This window comes from Leucopleurus acutus (genome assembly GCF_964270905.1).
Source record: "Leucopleurus acutus genome assembly, chromosome: 6".
NCBI lineage: Eukaryota > Metazoa > Chordata > Mammalia > Artiodactyla > Delphinidae > Leucopleurus > Leucopleurus acutus.
In genome coordinates, this window is record NC_139149.1 from 54,965,518 (window position 1) to 54,984,297 (window position 18,780).

At 42.1% G+C, this 18,780-nt stretch overlaps 1 protein-coding gene across 1 annotated transcript in view; it reads right to left on the bottom strand.

The window, feature by feature from the left end:
* Positions 1-18,780, bottom strand: part of STK39 (serine/threonine kinase 39) — a gene marked incomplete at its 3' end in the record, with an annotated part of 307,961 nt that overhangs the window by 7,213 nt on the left and 281,968 nt on the right. The window contains exon 17 of the mRNA XM_082841363.1: positions 3,780-3,844. Within this exon, the coding sequence (XP_082697489.1) occupies positions 3,780-3,844 (65 nt within the window). The remainder of the gene's footprint in view (positions 1-3,779; positions 3,845-18,780) is intronic.

The following is an 18,780-nucleotide window of genomic DNA, read 5'->3' on the forward strand; positions in this document are numbered from 1 at the left end:
TCTACCAATAGAATGCTTCCCAGCCTCCTAAACACTGGAATCATCAGGGGCGCCTTCCAAGTTCCCAGAGCCCAGACTCCACGAAGAACAATTAAATTAGGCTACGTGGAACGGGACGCAGGCATTCGTAATTTTTTAAAGTGTCTCCACCATTCCTTGAGTGAAACCACTGTGCAGCCAGGTGAAGAACCACAATACTAACTACTACTCTTTAGATAATTTTCAGGCCCCGTACATTCTCCTTTAGAAAGCAAAGAAAGCGCTGAGATTAAAATGATAAACAGCTGAGAGATGAAAGGGCTATAAGCAGTAGCCGCTTAGGAGGAAAAATGTTTCCGAAACACTTTGATCTTAGTCTTCAATAAAATAACCAAATTGGATCTCTGTGGTTTTACCAGGATGTTATTAGTGTCCTACAGAAGATTAAGGCAAGGAGCACTTCAAATGAGCTCCTTCAAATGGGTCTCAGACTGGCTGGCAACCGACAGCCACAAAGCAACCCTCTCAGGTTTTAACTAGGGATGGATGGAGAGTTAACTGACAGAAACAGAACGTCTCTCCTGAGTTTGGCTTTATTTAACACCTTTAACTGTCTTTGGGGGAAAAGCCATCAATTTCCATTTACTGAGAATGCCACACATTCCAATCCATTCTCAAGCTATAAGGGGAAAGAAAAACTTGCACGGCTTCTCCTGCAGGTCTCCTGCGCCAGACAGGCCAACATTACTCACTCTGCTTAAGGTAGAAAGGAGATCTGGTCTCAACCAGTGTAAGTGTGTCTAGTCATCCAAAAGGTGAATCCACAAACAGAAACCTGTAAAACCATAAGGCTGCAAGGTCCCGCCTGTAAGACTGAATAGTTGTTGAGCACTGGGCCGTGATGCTAGATCAGAGTTGAATTCCCAGCTTCTGCACTGCTTGATCCTGGGCAAGTTAACCTCACAGAGCCTCTGATTCCCAAGACATAAAATGGACCCAATGACATCACCACCTTGGAGGCTCGTGAGGACTAAAATAACAGAGCTGAAGTAGGTAAAACACCTCACGCAATGGCCCGCAAACGGTGGATGCACGTGAAATAGCAGTGATTCTTGTTATTTCTGCAGGCAAGGCCAAGGCATTTTGAGAGAAATTTTCCTAAATGAGGTTTGTGTTCTGATATATTTTATTAATTATGATCAAGTCCCTACTACGTGCAGGGAATCCAACAGAAGTCCCTGCCTGCCTGGAGCCTCTGAACTTATTAGAGACACAAACAAGATTCTACACAATTTCAATATAATATAACCTTTCGGGGAGAGAATACAGGAGGAGCACCGAGGCCAAGATCGGATGCCAGAAAAAAGCTTGTTGGAGAAGTGAAATTAAGGCAGAAAACTGGAACGTGTCTAGGTGTTGGTGACACAGCGAGCAGGCCTGGAGAAGTTGGGAGAGAAGGGTATTTTAGGGAAGAGTACATACAAAGGGTCAGCTGATGAAAATAGGAGGAGAGAGGACTAGGGGAAGAAGTGAATGGGGGGATAAAGAAAGGTGGAGCAGGACCTAAAAGGAAGTCTGATCGGGGAGGACTTCCTTTAGCCATGATCAGGGTTTGAGTTTCAGAAGAGGACAGTGGAGAGCCAGTCGAGTATTTGGGGCATTTTGGAATTAAGGAAGAATTACGCGGGCTAGAGCCCCAGTGTAGTAAACAGAGCTGGAGGCTGGCAAGTTGCAGGCAGGAAGCTCAGTTTGGGAAGATAAGAGGATCCCGCTAGGGGGCTGAGAATGGGGATGAGAAGAACGGACTCAAGAGAGCGAATCCAGGGAACTAGTTTCACAGGGACAGTATAGTGGGTGTTTCTACAAGACCTTCAGTACTATGAAAGGCCTGGGGTTGCTACTCCTATTTTATAGGTAGGCGAGTTTAGAGACAATGGAATAAGCCAGCATAAAAGTTTCAATCTCTTATCTCTAGGTTTACATGTTCAAAATTGGGAAAATGTTCAGGAGGTGGTATGTTGTAACTTCTTTTTTTGCAGTAGAAAAAAACCGAAGAAACATTACTACTGGCTTGAAATGCAGACACAGGGTGTCATCTTTCTCATCCATATATCCTCATACAAGGGAAACATGTTTGTGAAGATGCAGGTGAATTAGAAACATAATAGAGGTGGCGGAGGAGCCCCAAGCTAGAAGATGAACTTTTCAGTTTGTTAATTTCTCACTCTTTGTCTGACTAAAATGTTCTTTTGTTATCAAAACAAAATGAAAAAAAAAAAAAAACAACAAAATGAATTTCTTCAGCTAAACTCCTTCTGTGAAAATCTTTGTGTTTTTCTTTTATCACTCAGCCTGGCCCTCTGAATTTAGCTGAGGAGCAAGACCCAGAAAGTTAATTGGCACCAGGTTAACATTTGCTGTAACGAATCATTTAGCATTTTCTGGCCATGCACATTTTCCATTAAATTTTCACGAGAAATAAAACAGACAGACCATCAACGTATGTTGTGCAAAACAAAGTGTTGGTCATCTAGATCTTAAATTGCTTGCAGCATTCAAGACTGGCCCTTGATAAGAAGAATTTATAATTTAAAAAATGAGTCATTTAACATCCTGCTTGCAAAAACCTTCAGGAAAATCGTCACTTTTGACTACTTGGACTTCTCTCCATTTCTGGCCATGATCACAATCTCTTTAGTTTCACAAGGACCTCAGAATGCTCAGTATCTGTATCTCTGTGGCTACTGTAGTTCTTAAATTTAAAATCTGCTAGCGCAGAAAAACTGCTGGAATATCTCCTCTCCACAAGAATCTGTTACTGTGATTTGAAATGTGGAGTTAAAATGTTATGTCATTGCTCACTAGCCTTCAGAGGGCTGTTCTACAATCGCTTCCAATTACGTAAACCATTTCTACAACAATCGGCCTCAATTTTTAAACGTTAGAACCACTTGGCTTTTGCTTCAGGAAAGCTTTATTAAGAGTGCTGCTTCAAACTCAGTTTAATTTTGTCTTTATGGTCAAGTTGCCATACAAACTGGAAGCAAAAGGGTACAGACTTCAAGACTTCTCAAATGGCTACTCTTATTGAAGATGTGATGATAAAAGAACAAGCTATGCTCATGGAAGAGGAACTTTCCAGTCATGATCAGAAACTGTTCCCAAGCCATAAAAAAGAACAAAATAATGCCATTTGCAGCAACGTGGATGGACCTAGAGATTGTCATACTGAGTGATGTAAGTCAGACAGAGAAAGACAAATATCGTATGATACCGCTTATATGTGGAATCCAAAAATAAAAAAAGGGTACAAATGAACTTATTTACAAAACAGAGTCACAGATGTAGAAAACAAACTTATGGTTACCAGGGGGGGAAAGGGAGGGGAGGGATAAATTGCGAGATTGGGATTGACATATACACACTACTATATATAAAATAGATAACTGATAAGGACCCAATCTGTAGCACAGGGAACTCTACTCAATAACCTGTAATGACCTATATGGGGAAAGAATAAAAAAAAAGTAGATATATGTATATGTATAACTGATTCACTTTGCTGTATACCTGAAACTAACACAACACTGTAGATCAACTATATTCCAATTAAAAAACAAAACGAAACAAAAAACCCCAGAAAATCTTCCCAAATGTTGACCAGGTAAATGACGAATGCAAAAACGGATGCCCACCCCCAAAACCAACAGCAGAATTACGGGACAGGTTAATAATGATATTATTCCTTATTGGCACAGCATGGCGAAATATTTACCTTCGTTCCATAACTTTCCACTTACCAACTTAAATGTCAACGTTTTTAAAGCTTTGGGATCATCTACAATCTTCTGTAAATTAGCAGCCACTGTAAAATACAAACATGGAGAAAAAGCATCCAAATTATTTCCAATAACTGGATTTTCACATCAATGATTCAGAAAATCTGACTAATGATGCAATAACCTGCAAAATCATCTCTTTCACAGACATTACAAAGTCCACACAAATGACCAAACTACTCTCATAAAGACGTTTTCTATCACAACCTACACCTTCAGCACATCTGAATTAATCACTATACACTGACCCCACGTTTTCTACAATAAAATGAGAAATTACTTTCTAGTGGAAAGTAGAAATGATAGTAGTCCCCCATTGTTTCCACCACCTGGTTTTTCTCAACACTCATTATTAAGAGATCTGTTAGCCAGGAGAGGGCAGTACAAAACAGAGGAGGGGTATCGCAACGACCCATTTCTCTGGAAAATAATAGGTCAGCATTTCGAACTCCTGTCCCTATAAATTCACTCAATTCTCTGCACCCATTTTTATCAAAGCAACAAAATACAGTGGATAACCTCTACGACTCAGGCATGTGTTTTAGTGCTTTCAGGGCACGATGATCTGTCAGAGCAGTGAAGTACCACCTTGAGCAACACAGGAACTGGCTGAACAGGGTCAAGCACTAGAGGCTGTCCGTTTGGAGCTCAACAGTGCAGCCATGATTTTAGTATTGGCCAGATTCATCAGAGACCCCATCCTGCTCTGTGTGGCGCCGTGACGTATTTGAGGCTCTCACAGAGAAGTCAGCCTTTCTTGCTTTGGGTACTGTTTATGAACAGAATCCTCAACAGGCGATGCCGATGGAAATTTAACACCTTCCTCTTTCCACGACCAAACCTGAACGTCAGGTAAGTACTACTGGTCAAAGAAAGTGAAGTTACTATTGAAGAAATTAGGAGAGAGGTCCTCTTCATCATTTTTATTTTTCATGAGGAAAACCCCCTGCTGCTTCAGTAATGAGGCATCTGAAAAGTTATCTGAATATTTTAAGGAAAAAGAAAACCAATTTAGGAGAAAATAGTAAACATATAAATATTTTGAGAAGAGTGTTTCAAGTAGCAAGTTTGTAAGTAGGAAGAAATCTGTGCCAATTTTATTTTTCTCTAAGGTTGACTGAAAACAACCTAGACACGAGAATTTCTCGGCAGATTAGTTTCATTTAATCCATCTGCTGTGGAGGGAAAAAAATTATATATTCAATATGGCCTGTTTCTCTTTTTGTAAATTTTTAAAATTTATTTTATTTATTTTATCTTTGGCTGCCTTGGGTCTGTTGCTGCATGCGGGCTTTCTCTAGTTGCAGCTAGCGGGGGCTACTCTTCACTGCAGCGCACGGGCTTCTCATTGCAGTCTCTTTTCTTGTTGCAGAGCACGGGCTCTAGGCGCGCGGGCTTCAGTAGCTGTGGCACACGGGCTTAGTTGCTCTGCAACAATGTGGGATCTTCCCAGACCAGGGCTCAAACCCGTGTCCCCTGCATTGGCAGGCAGACTCTTAGCCACTGTGCCACCAGGGGAAGCCCTGGCCTGTTTCTCTTCATAAACCACAATTACAAGCACCATTTTATCTTCATCTGTTGCCCTCTTAATACTTCCAATCTTAGTAACAAAGTTTCATTTTTGTTAACACCCGTCTCCCCCACTCATCTTTTTCTCTCCCTCGTTTTTGCCCACGCAGCAAACTTACACACATCATGTACAGACCCTGGGCCACCAACCTCAATCTTCTTCTGGCCTCCTCCACAGTTTCCTGAACTTATCTCAGATACTAAAATCATCTAGTAGTCTACACAAGAAACATTGGCTCATGGAGTGAAAAGCTCTGCTGTAAAATCCTGCCCACTAGAGCCAGTACTGATGGTGTCAGGGCATTCTGACTATATGAAAATTGCAGCAACTGAGCAGAGTCACCCTTTTCTTAAAGCATGAAAGTGTTCTAATAGTTCCTTGGATTTGGGCTGATTTCACGAGTGGCCGTAAAGTCTTCACATGAATTTCAGTTCTTTCATTAGAGTCTCCCCGTAAATGTGGATGACTTACTGCCTTGTTCTGGTCATCTATTTCCAGTCTGCTCTCTAATGTTCCACACAAAGCAGAGCTGCGTCCTACACTAATTCACAACCCTCTCTCTGGTGGACACACATCTGTGGTAGGGCCAATTTCTAAGGAACATGGCTACAAGCAAGTTGTAGCCTGGAGGGCAACAATGACCTGCTGGCATCTTAAAGAGTCATCCCAGAAACCATGTCCCCAACTGTGAACCCTACACCTCGGGGGACATTAGAAATTCAAATTCTGTCTTCAGCTCAAAGCAAAAATAGCAAAACTGGCCACTTACCTGATTACTCATCCCAGGTGCTACGCTTATTTTCAATTTCGTTGATTCTAATTTGTTATAAAGTGCTACAAAATACCTTCATTTAACTGATGTCATAAAGTTCAGGGTGATGCTAACTTCTCTTCTAGTAGCAATGCTCATTAAAAAGATGGGTGTCACTGTTTCCTCCCTTCTCCTGACTGCACCCGGATTTCTAAAATAAAAACGCTCCTTACCCAGCACGTGAGCTGAGAAGGAAGGGCTGGGTAGGGCTGGCTGTTACTTTAGAGCTCCTCAAGTATATGCTTAATGTTTTAAGATACCCTAGTTTCCAAAAATAAATTATGGGGCTTCTGAACCCTGCTTACTCAGTGGCCATCAAGTCATTTCTGATCCCTCCTGGCTTTCCCAAATAAAACTCATTCCCCTTTATTCAACATAGTTTTGGAAGTTCTAGCCACAGCAATCAGAGAAGAAAAATAAAGGGAATCCAAACTGGAAAAGAAGAAGTAAAGCTGTCACTGTTTGCAGATGACATGATACTATACATAGGGAATCCTAAGGATGCTACCAGAAAACTACTAGAGCTAATCAATGAATCTGGTAAAGTTGCAGGATACAAAATTAATGCACAGAAATCGTTTGCATTCCTATACACTAATGACAAATAATCTGAAATTAAGAAAACACTCCCATTTACCACTGCAACAAAAAGAATAAAATATCTAGGACTAAACCTACCTAAGGAGACAAAAGACCTGTATGCAGAAAATTATAAGACACTGATGAAAGAAATTAAAGACGATAAAAATAGATGGAGAGATATACCACGTTCTTGGATTGGAAGAACCGACATTGTGAAAATGATTCTACTACCCAAAGCAATCTACAGATTCAATGCAGTCCCTATCAAACTACCACTGGCATTTTTTACACCTAGAACAAACAGTTTCACAATTTGTATGGAAACACAAAAGACCCCAAATAGCCAAAGCAATCTTGAGAACGAAAAATGGAGCTGGAGGAATCAGGCTCCCTGACTTCAGACTATACTACAAAGCTACAGTAATCAAGACAGTATGGTACTGGCACAAAAACAGAAAGATAGATCAATGGAACAGGACAGAAAGCCCAGAGATAAACCCACGCACATATATGGTCACCTTATCTTTGATAAAGGAGGCAAGAATATACAGTGGAGAAAAGACAGCCTCTTCAATAAGTGGTGCTGGGAAAACTGGACAGGTACATGTAAAAGGATGAAATTAGAACACTCCCTAACAGCATACACAAAAATAAGCTCAAAATGGATTAAAGACCTAAATGTAAGGCCAGACACTATCAAACTCTTAGAGGAAAACATAGGCAGAACACTGTGTGATATAAATCACAGCAAGATCCTTTTTGACCCACCTCCTAGAGAAATGGAAATAAAAACAAAAATAAACAAATGGGACCTAATGAAACTTCAAAGCTTTTGCACAGCAAAGGAAACCATAAACAAGACGAAAAGACAACCCTCAGAATGGGAGAAAATATTTGCAAATGACGCAACTGACAAAGGATTAATCTCCAAAATTTACAAGCAGCTCACGCAGCTCAATAACAAAAGAACAACCCAATCCAAAAATGGGCAGAAGACCTAAATAGACATTTCTCCAAAGAAGATATACAGATTGTCAACAAACACATGAAAGATGCTCAACATCATTAATCATTAGAGAAACGCAAATCAAAACTACAATGAGATACCATCTCACACCGGTCAGAATGGTCATCATCAAAAAATCTGTAAACAATAAATGCTGGAGAGGGTGTGGAGAAAAGGGAACACTCTTGCACTGTTGGTGGGAATGTGAATTGGTACAGCCACTATGGAGAACAGTACGGAGGTTCCTTAAAAAACTACAAATAGAACTACCATACAACCCAGCAATCCCACTACTCAGCATATACCCTGAGAAAACCATAATTCAAAAAGAGTCATGTACCAAAATGTTCATTGCAGCTCTGTTTACAATAGCCAGGACATGGAAGCAACTTGAGTGTCCATCATCGGATGGATAAAGAAAATGTGGCACATATATACAATGGAATATTACTCAGCCATAAAAAGAAATGAAACTGAGTTACTTGTAGTGAGGTGGATGGACCTGGAGTCTGTCACACAGAGTGAAGTAAGTCAGAAGGAGAAAATCAAATATCGTATGCTAACACATATATGTGGAATCTAAGAAAAAAAAATGTCATGAAGAGCCTAGGGGTAGGACAGGAATAAAGACACAGACCTACTAGAGCATGGACTTGAGGATATGGGGAGGGGAATGGGTAAGCTGTGACAAAGTGAGAGCGTGGCATGGACATATATACACTACCAAACGTAAAATAGATAGCTAGTGGGAAGCAGCCGCATGGCACAGGGAGATCAGCTAGGTGGTTTGTGACCACCTAGAGGGGTGGGATAGGGAGGGTGGGAGGGAGGGAGACGCAAGAGGGAAGAGATATGGGGACATATGTATATGTATAACTGATTCACTTTGTTGTAAAGCAGAAACTAACACACTGTTTTAAAGCAATTATACTCCAATAAAGATGTTAAAAAAAAAAAAACTCATCCCCCTAGTTTCTGATGCAGGCTCTGTGTTATTCCTTGAACTTGTCCCTTCCGTGCTCCACAGCCCACTGTCTTTGGTCTCGGTGCTTTCTCTGTCTCTTGACCACACGGGACACAGGTGACACTCACTAAGGCCCCAGGGATTGTGGCCCTCTTGCCCTACAACTGGGAGTACATGATACCTTTGTGTGAGCCATCTATTTCTTGCTTTTTTTTTTTTTTTTTCGGTACGCGGGCCTCTCACTGTTGTGGCCTCTCCCTTTGCGGAGCACAGGCTCCGGACGCGCAGGCTCAGCGGCCATGGCTCACGGGCCCAGCCGCTCCGCGGCATGTGGGATCCTCCCGGACCGGGGCACGAACCCGTGTCTCCTGCATGGGCAGGCGGACTCTCAACCACTGCGCCAGCAGGGAAGCCCTGTTTCTTGCCATTTTTGTGTCCCTGCATCACACTTCAGGCTTGAATCTGTCAGGGCTGGAAGTCTCTGTTTGCTCTTTTGGATAACATTTGGCCTAATGTACAGTAAGTACTGCCCTTTATGAAGCTGTAATAATATCATTAACAACCACATGGAACAAGATGCTGATGCTCAATACCCTCCTGAATCTAAACAGAGAAGGAAATAGAGCGTCTCCCAGGGGTAATCTACCAGAGGCCAGGCAGCAGAGGGGACATTTCTCTGGCCAACTAAGTCAGGCGTTCTCCAGACACTGTTTTCTCTACAATCTCCCTGTACTACTCCAATTCTGCACATTTTGACAGTTAGGAAAAGTAACATTTAGATAATGACTATTTACAGTTTGTGTTTGTATTCTGAGTGATTATTCGAAAGATACACTTGTCTCCCTACGTACCAGCGTATTTCACAACAATCTCATATAGTACTGATGTTCTCACGGAGGTGACTTAATTTAATTTGAGCTCTTCTCAAACAAAAGCTGTGGGGAAGAGCACACCAAATGAACCCCAAGGCTGACGTATTCCCCTGGTAAGAAATTCTAAGGTGAGACAAAAGCGTAGACTGGGGTTACCTGACGACGAGAATGTCACAATGTGTTTTACTCAAAGACACACCCTGTAGGTTGCATTGGTGCAGAAAGGCAGCATGAAATTGCAAAGAAAGAGACATGGGTGCCAGAAGAGAATCCAAGCTCTAAGTAAGGAGAAAAGGAGAGGCTAGGAGAGTGAGTTTCTTCTGGATACTGCTATAACACTAATGCAAAATTAGGGCTCATTAACAATTTAGTTTGGGACAAAATAAAAGAGATTTGCCCTTTTATTTCCCCCTAATCTCTGGTGCTTATCTTCAGGAGATGCAGTGTAGCACAGTGTGCAACAGCCTGAATTCTCCAGCCAGACTGCCTGTGTTCAAATCCTCCTGCTTAGAGCTGTGTGGCCCACGAACTTGGGCAAGTTTCCTTAGCCTCTTCGTGCTTGAAGTTATGCATCTGTAAAATGTGGATTTTTTTTTTTTTTTTTTTTTTTTTTTGTGGTACGCGGGCCTCTCACTGCTGTGGCCCCTCCCGTTGCGGAGCACAGGCTCCGGACGTGCAGGCTCAGTGGCCATGGCTCAGGGGCCCAGCCACTCCACGGCATGTGGGATCTTCCCAGACCGGGGCACGAACCCGCGTCCCCTGCATCGGCAGGCGGACTCTCAACCACTACGCCACCTGGGAAGCCCAAAATGTGGATATTAATGGTGCCTACCTGATAGCGTTGTTTTGAGGATTAAGTTAGTAACAAAGTTCTTAGAATAGTGTTTGATTTATAGCAAGTACATAATAAACATTAGCTTATTGCCTCTACCCTGGACAACAGTGAATCTTAACCGGTTTCCTTGCTTTCAGTCTAAACTTCTCAAGAGCCCTGTTTCTCACACCTGAGTTACCTGGAGAATTTAAGTCATAAATTGGAACGTGTTGCCTCCTTAGGTAATACTGTTTAACTGTTCCCATCAACTCTGGGATAAAGCTCAAGTTCTTAATGTGGTCCAACAGACCCTCTATGGTCCTACCTCCCTGGATTACTTTTTGTCATTTCCTACCCCGAATTTCCCCAGGAAGGGTTCTGTAACCCCCATTCTCCTCTACAGCTCTACCACTGTGTGCTGAAATTATCTGTTATAGACCTGATTTCCCCACTAAACTCTTTGATAACCCAGACAAAAGCTTACCCACCTCTGCAAAAGGTTTACCTTTGACATATATGTGTGTGTGACATATATCCACATACACAGAAACTGACGATTTCTCACCACCCCCACTGCTACGACACAAGTATAGCCACCATCATCCTGTCGAGATTCGTACAATCACCTATCGTCTCCCTGCTCCCATCCCAGTCTCTCAAGTCTGGCCTCCACCCAGCAGTCAGATGAGCCTTCTAACATATAATAAGACCACGTGACTTCTCTTTTCAAAGCCCCCTGCCAGCTGTGCAGCTCAGACTAAAAACCACAGTCTCTACAATGAGCAAGTCTCCTGGTCCATGTCTGACCTCATCCCTCACTATTCTTTCTGGCTGCCCCTACTCCAGCCACAATAGCCTCTGTGCTGCTCCTTGAGTGTTCAAAGCAGGCTTCCACCGGAGACCCTCTGTACCTGCCATTCCCTCTGCCAGAAACGCTGCTTCTCCATGGCTCTCCCTTCCAAGTTGCTGCTCACATGTCTCTGGCCACCCTATCAACACCCCTCCACAGCTGCACTCTCTACTTCTTTACCCAGAAGTTTTTCCATAGCACTTATCATCACCAGACATGCTATATATTTATGACGTTTTGGATATGGCTTTTCACTTATCCCTGCACGAGGCACATAAGCTTCGATGAGTCCAGGAACTCTGTCTGTCTGTTCACTGCTATGTTGCTACTGCCTGACACATAGTGTCAATATAGAGGGTTCTAAGATTCTAAACACCCCAGGTTAATATCCTTTTATAGAAGAATTATTCATATCTTAGAAGAAGTTCTACAAATGTGTCTCTGAAATAATCTAGTTTATTTTCCCAAAGCAAATCAATTAACTCTTGGCTCATCTCAAATGAATACTGAGTATCCTAGGCAACCATGACTTTGAAGACTGGCTGTCAACAGGCACATGAAAAGATGCTCAATCACTAATTATGAGAGAAATGCAAATCAAAACTACAGTGAAGTACCACCTCACAGCAGTCAGAATGGCCATCATCAAAAAGTCTACAGATAACAAATGCTGGAGAGGGTGTGGAGAAAAGGGAACCTTCCCACACTGTTGGTGGGAATGTAAGCTGGTGCAGCCACTATGGAAAACGGTATGGAGGGTCCTTGAAAAACTAAGAATAGAACTACCAAATGATCCAGCAATCCCACTCCTGGGCACATATCTGGACAAAACTGTAATTCAAAAAGATACATGCACCCCTATGTTCATTGCAGCACTATTCACAAGAGCCAAGACATGGAAACAAATGTCCATTGACAGATGAATGGATAAAGAAGATATGGTACATATATACAACAGAATACTACTCAGCCGTAAAAAAGAACAAAATAATGCCATTTGCAGCAACATGGATGGACCTAGAGATTGTCATACTGAGTGAAGTTAAGTCAGACACAGAAAGACAAATATACGATATCACTTATACGTGAAATCTAAAAAAAAAAAAGGTACAAATGAACTTATTTACAAAACAGAAGTAGAGACACGGATGTAGAAAACAAACTTATAGTTACCAGGGGATAAGGGGAGGGAGTGATAAATTGGGAGATTGGGACTGACATACACAAACTACTATATATAAAATAGATAACTAATAAGAACCTGCTGTATAGCACAGGGAGCTCTACTCAATATTCTATAATGGCCTGTATTGGAAAAGAATCTAAAAAGAAAAAGTGGATATATGTATAACTGATTGACTTTGCTATACACCTGAAACTAACACAACATTGTAAATCAACTATACGCCAATGAAAATCTAAAAAAAAAGAATGAAATAATGCCATTTGCAGCAACATGGATGGACTTAGAGACTGTCATACTAAGTCAGTCAGAATGAGAAAGACAAATACCATATGATATCACTTATACGTGGAAACTAAAATATGGCACAAATGAACCTATCTACAAAACAAACAGACTCACAGATATAGAAAACAGACTTGTGGTTGCCAAGGGATGGGGGGTGGAGTGGGAGAGGGATAGACCGGGAGTTTGGGATTAACAGATGCAAACTATTGTATATAGAAGGGATAAACAACAAGGTCGTACTATATAGCACAGGGAACTATACTCAATATCCTGTGATAAAGCGTGATGGAAGAGAATATAAAACGAATGTTTATATATATGTTTAACTGAATCACTTTGCTGTACAGCAAAAATTAACACAAGATTGTAAATCAACTATAATAAAGATTAGCCATCTTTTAAAAAATTGAGATATAATTGACATATAGTACTATATTAGCTTCAGGTGCACAAGGTATTATTTCGATGTATGTATATATTATGAAATCATCGCCACAAGAGGTCTAGTTAACATCCATTATCACATGCTGGGCCCTGGCTGTAGCCACGGTGAGTCCCCGTAAGCCCTCTGACAACTGTTTCTCAGTCCACTATAGTCTTGTGTGTCTTGCGGACATCAGCCTTTCAAAGCTAGATGGTCTGGGGGCTCATCTCTCAGGAGCGGGTCTTAAAATCTGGGGTGCCAGGTGTGGGGTTCAAACCCTCTGCTCCTCAGGGAGAAGCTTGGAGTTCAGTCCCCTCCCAATGTGGGTAATGGCAAAATTGTGTCTCCACCCCTTCTACCCGTTTCAATGTGGATTTTTCTCATTTGCCTGATATGAAGCAGTCGCTCAGCTAATTTTGGGGTTTCTTTCAGTGGAAATTGTTCCACAGGTGGCTATAGATTCAGTGTGTCTGTGGGGAGGAGGTGAGTTCAGGATCCTCCTGTGTCAACATGTTGAACTGGAACCCAGGATTTATCTTGACCTATTTCTGTCATCTGTTACGTCTAATCCATCCGCAATTTCCTACAGTTTTGCCATTAATACAGATGTGCAACGGTTTACTTCTTTTCATCTCTGCTATCTCCACCCCATTTCATCTACAAGGAACCATCAAGATTGGCCGTTTTGCATTCATTTTTTCCAGAGAGGAGAGTCTAGGTCACTCTCCAGGTAAACCAGCCAGACTAGCATAGGGGGCCCCCAGACAAAGAAAATCTACAGTGGGTAGTAGAGGATGGACGTGGTGAGTATCACTGTGACCTCAAGACCAGCTGCCACAGTGGGGACTAAAAGTCACACCACTAACCTTCCCTGTTACAGCTCTCCCCCAGGAAATGAGACCAAGCACTCCTGGGGGAACGATTCCCAGGTGGGTCCACGCAGTGCCCGTGCAGAACAGAGTGAATACTATTTTGTGCTGTCCAGATCTTCTCGTTAGGAATGAGGCAACTGTCCTCCTAGCTGCGGGGGTTATTGGTGGCTGATGACCCTCAGCCTCACCCCTCTTTGGGAATTCCCTTTGCCAAAGAGTACTATCTCACCCCGAGTCTTTGCCCTCTCCCCAAACGCTGCCCGCATCAGTGACTGCCCACGACAGCAGAAAGGCCCTGGTGCCTCGAGGCAGGACAATCGCAAGAGTCAGCTCAGATCCAAAGCTCCTCATGGGACTAGCGGAGGCTTTGGCTGTGGTTGAATCCTAGTCTTAATTCCTCCATCTGCAAAATTCTACTTCCTTTACTCCCTCACAGATGTCAATCGTGAAAGCACTCCTCGAAAAACCACCTGCATGCAAACCTATGCCTCTGAGTCTTTTCCCTGGGAAACCTTAAGACTCCACGCACGGGCAGACACGGTAAAAATCACCTTAGAAGGCGTTTTCATTCACGAAATTTTAAGACGGTACAAACGATACATAAAATGTTCAAGGAAAGGGGGGAAATCAGTGTGTCAGACGACATTTTTCTTTGCATTTAGCTCAGAATCAGGATCCTGGATGATGAGAAAAAGCAGTAGTTGGAAGAGATTTTAGGAATGTTACAGGTACTATAAGCAAGCAACCTTTGAGGTCAAAATTTTAAACAGAGCTGAGTATTAGTGTTACTTACATATAGCAGGAAGGGATTACAGGATATAAAAGAAACAGAAATACCCTTGCCGTCCTCCTTAAGGTTTGGGCAAATTCCAGTTTGTTACTATTATCTTGGCGTAATGGGAAAGTCTGAAACAGTATGGAATAGCTCAAGTGGCTGGTATTCAATGTGTCCTCTAAAATATAATAATAAAATTGGCATTTTTATCCTGAATTTCCTTTACTGTGCCTAAGGTAGAGTTTTCTGAACTGGACAGCAGCATGGTAATGAAAGTGTCCAATAAGCATTATGTTATTATTGTTCATTTTGAAAGCAATGAAATGGTACCATCAATGAAACTGCAGCCTCATTCAGCTGGTGGAGGTAACGTGCCAGTACGTTTATAGTTAACCGTGAAGAACGGCTAAACTTTACAGTCGTGCTTGCCAAGAATACCCAGCATTCATCTGAGATGAAGGTAAGAATTAATTTATTTGCTTTGGAAAAGAAAAGAGGATTATTGCTTAGGAGACACAGTTGTTGAGAAGTGCTTTAGTTCTTCCAAACATAGGAAGAATTCGATAGGTGTCTTAAGCTGGGGCTTTTAGTCGTGGACCCCTCTAAACTGTAGGCAAAATTTTGTGACTACATTACTGGAGAAAGGGTGTTTACCTTTTACCAGATTCTTATGGGGTCATGTCCTTTTTAACCTTAATAATCACTGTTCCAAATGCTTACTACCATCTTTTCTTACACTAATGCAGGCAGCTTGGAGGTGGGGCCTTTTGTTTCTCTTTATAACAGCCTTGCTGAAGTATAACTGACATACAATAAACTGCACATATTTAAAGAGTACAACGTGGTTAAGTTCTGACACATGTATGCGCCAGTACAACTATCACCACAAGCAGGATTATGAACACGTTCGTCACACTCCAAAACTTCCTCAGACGCTTTATGATTCTCCCCACCTTCCCCCTTTTGATTCTCTCCAGGAAACCACTATTCTGTTTTCTGTCACGGTAAACGCGCTGTTTGTATTTTCTAAAATTTCATTCCAGTGGAGTCTTAGAGTATGTACTCATTTTGTTATGAAATAATCATCATCATTTTGAAATCCGTCCATGTTGCAGCGGTATCAAAAGTTCTTTCCTTTTTATTGCTAAGAAGTATTCCATTGTATGAGTATATGGAAATTTGTTTATGCATTCACCTCTTGATGAACATTAGGATTGTTTCCAGGGTTTGCTGTTACAAATAAAGCCGTCATCAACTTTCAAATACAAGTCTTTGTAGAGACATACTTTCTCCTTTCACTTGGGCAGACACCTAGGAGTAGAAAGGCTAAATCGTATGGTAGATATATGTTTAACTTTTAAAGCGGTTGCCAAAACGTTGCGGAAGGTGATTGTGCCACTTCTGTACTCGCTCCAGCAGTGTATGAGAGAGCCAATTTCTTACACACTTGTCAACACTTAGTATGATCGGTCGTTTTAATTTTAGCCATTCTAATTAATGTGTAGTGAAATCTAAATTGTACATATTTAGTGAAGTTGTGTTACAGCCACTTTCTGACAATGAAAGTATTTAGGAGTTCCGTTAAGTCGAAGGCTTTTTCTAAAAAGAATCAAAAGCCTTTGTTGAGGAACCATAGGCATTTCTTCATCTGAGAGGTAAGATATGCAGAGTGTCTATCAGATCTTCTTCTAGATCATCCAGTAAATGAATAAAAAGCATTTATACAGGTATCAGACAGAGCGCAGGCAGTACCAGCCCACGTCTTGGAAAATCTAGAGCTTCCTGTACAGTGCAGAAACCTCAGCCCTCTTCCACTAGGGATTTTTTTTAATGTGTAGGTCGTAAGTCTGAGTTGAATTAAAGGAAAGAAGGAAATGATCATACCATGGAAGGCAGAAGACACAGGAAATTCATCCAACTTTGATTTCTAGAGGCATCAAGAAAAGCCTTTCCAGGTCTACAGCAAAAAGGTTTTACTGAGTTATCTAGATGTCTGGATTCCAAGAGAAGAGTCTTACACCCAGGAGCACATTCTGGAAATATTAACAAGACTACGTGTGTATAAAGCACGAAGGCAAAACATACTCTGGGATTCTGATGACAATCTCACAGCCACTGTGGAGGGAAGACTTGTAACACAGCAAGTATTAACTAAGGACAAACTAAGACAAAAGGGCGACTGCTCTCCAATGTGTGTAAGACTAAAAACAATTTGTGTCTCCCTCAGTGCCTATAATCCCTTGATTAAAAACAAAAACACTTACAGAAATAAGTCTGTACAACCTAAGTCTGTGTATGTCTTTAAGCTGTCTTTACAACCTTGTAAAATCATACACATTTTAGAAAAATTCTCATCAGCCAGAGGAAATAGGCCAAAGGGAAATAAAACACTTAACTTCATAGGACTTTTTCTTATTGTCACTCTTGCTTTACCTTAATCTGTTTTAGAAAGAGGTTTTCCAATAATCGTATATTAATAAGGCGCACACAGCTTGAGATTTAACCCAGTAGCTTCTGAACTGGGAAAAGCTTTGGAAAAGTTAAAATTAATGAGACGGTAAACACACTGATAGGAGGAATGCTACTTAAATTATGGGCCAATGCAGCCAACTGAGGCAGAGCCATCTGGCATGAGCACAAACAGCGGTGAGATCTGAAGGACTCTGAGCCTGGAACGTGGTGGCAGCCTTCCAAAGACAAACATTCCTCACCCATGTGGCCCGCCCACGCAGAGGAGGAGCGAGCTGGCCTTCTGTTTACATCACCTGGCACTGCTCCAGAGACGGACACCTCTTTTGTCTTCACTTCTTGAGGTTTTTTTCTTTACTTGTGGTATGTTCCAAAGCATTTAACGTAAGGGTTTAGTAGCCAGTGAAAGGTACAGAGCAAGGTTGAATAATTTTCTTCTTTAATAATAAGAAATCAAAGCAATTCATGGGTTGACTGGGTCTTCACTCTAGGTTAGGCCACAGCCTAAAAAATAAAGGACATGGTCACCCTACTTATTACAAGGGAGCTAGACTGAGGCTCCCTGAAAGCAGACACCGTCAAATCACCTGTAGATCTCCAGTCAGTACCCGGCACTGGGCCTAGTGCCTAGCAGGCACTAAACGAATGAACAAAGATTGGAAAGTGCCTGGTTGCCATGATTAGAAAGTATTTTTTCAGAAGCTGATATTTTCCCCCCACAAAGACGAAGAAGAGAAGCAGAGCTGATCAGGATGAAGTTATAAAAGCTTGTTGTATCAGACCTTCCCCCTTCCACTGTACATGACCATCTCATCCCACAGAAGTCACCTCTTCGACCTTATTAGGTGCTTAACAAACTCTTCCCTCTCCCCAAGTGGCAAAGGCCAAGGAGGCATGGAAAGAGAGAGACAAGGTCTGTTTAGCTCACTGTTGTACACCCAATACCCAGCACAGGGTCTGCCTCAAAGAAGGTGCACATAACTAATGATGGGATGAATGAAAATAAACTAGTGGCGTAATTTTTTTCAAAGATAACGTGTCAACTCTTCTAGGAGTCTGCAATTAAATCTGAGCCTTGATTTCTCATTATGGATAGGACAGATTTCACAGTAAGGAAATGTTAGGTAATTAGAAATGAGTGGAGATGGAATTATTCTCCTTTATTGTGGAAGGAAGGGGTAAAGCCTCTGTGTTCCCGAAATTTCACCAAACCTATAAGGAGCTCAGGCATTCAAGTGTACCTTTTTTTTTTTTTTTTTTGCGGTACGCGGGCCTCTCACTGCCGTGGCCTCTCCCGTTGCGGAGCACAGGCTCCGGACGTGCAGGCTCAGCAGCCATGGCTCACGGGCCCAGCCGCTCCACGGCATGTGGGATCCTCCCGGACTGGAGCACGAACCCGTGTCCCCTGCATCGGCAGGCGGACTCTCAACCACTGCGCCACCAGGGAAGCCCTCAAGTGTACCTTCTGATCATAGTACACTG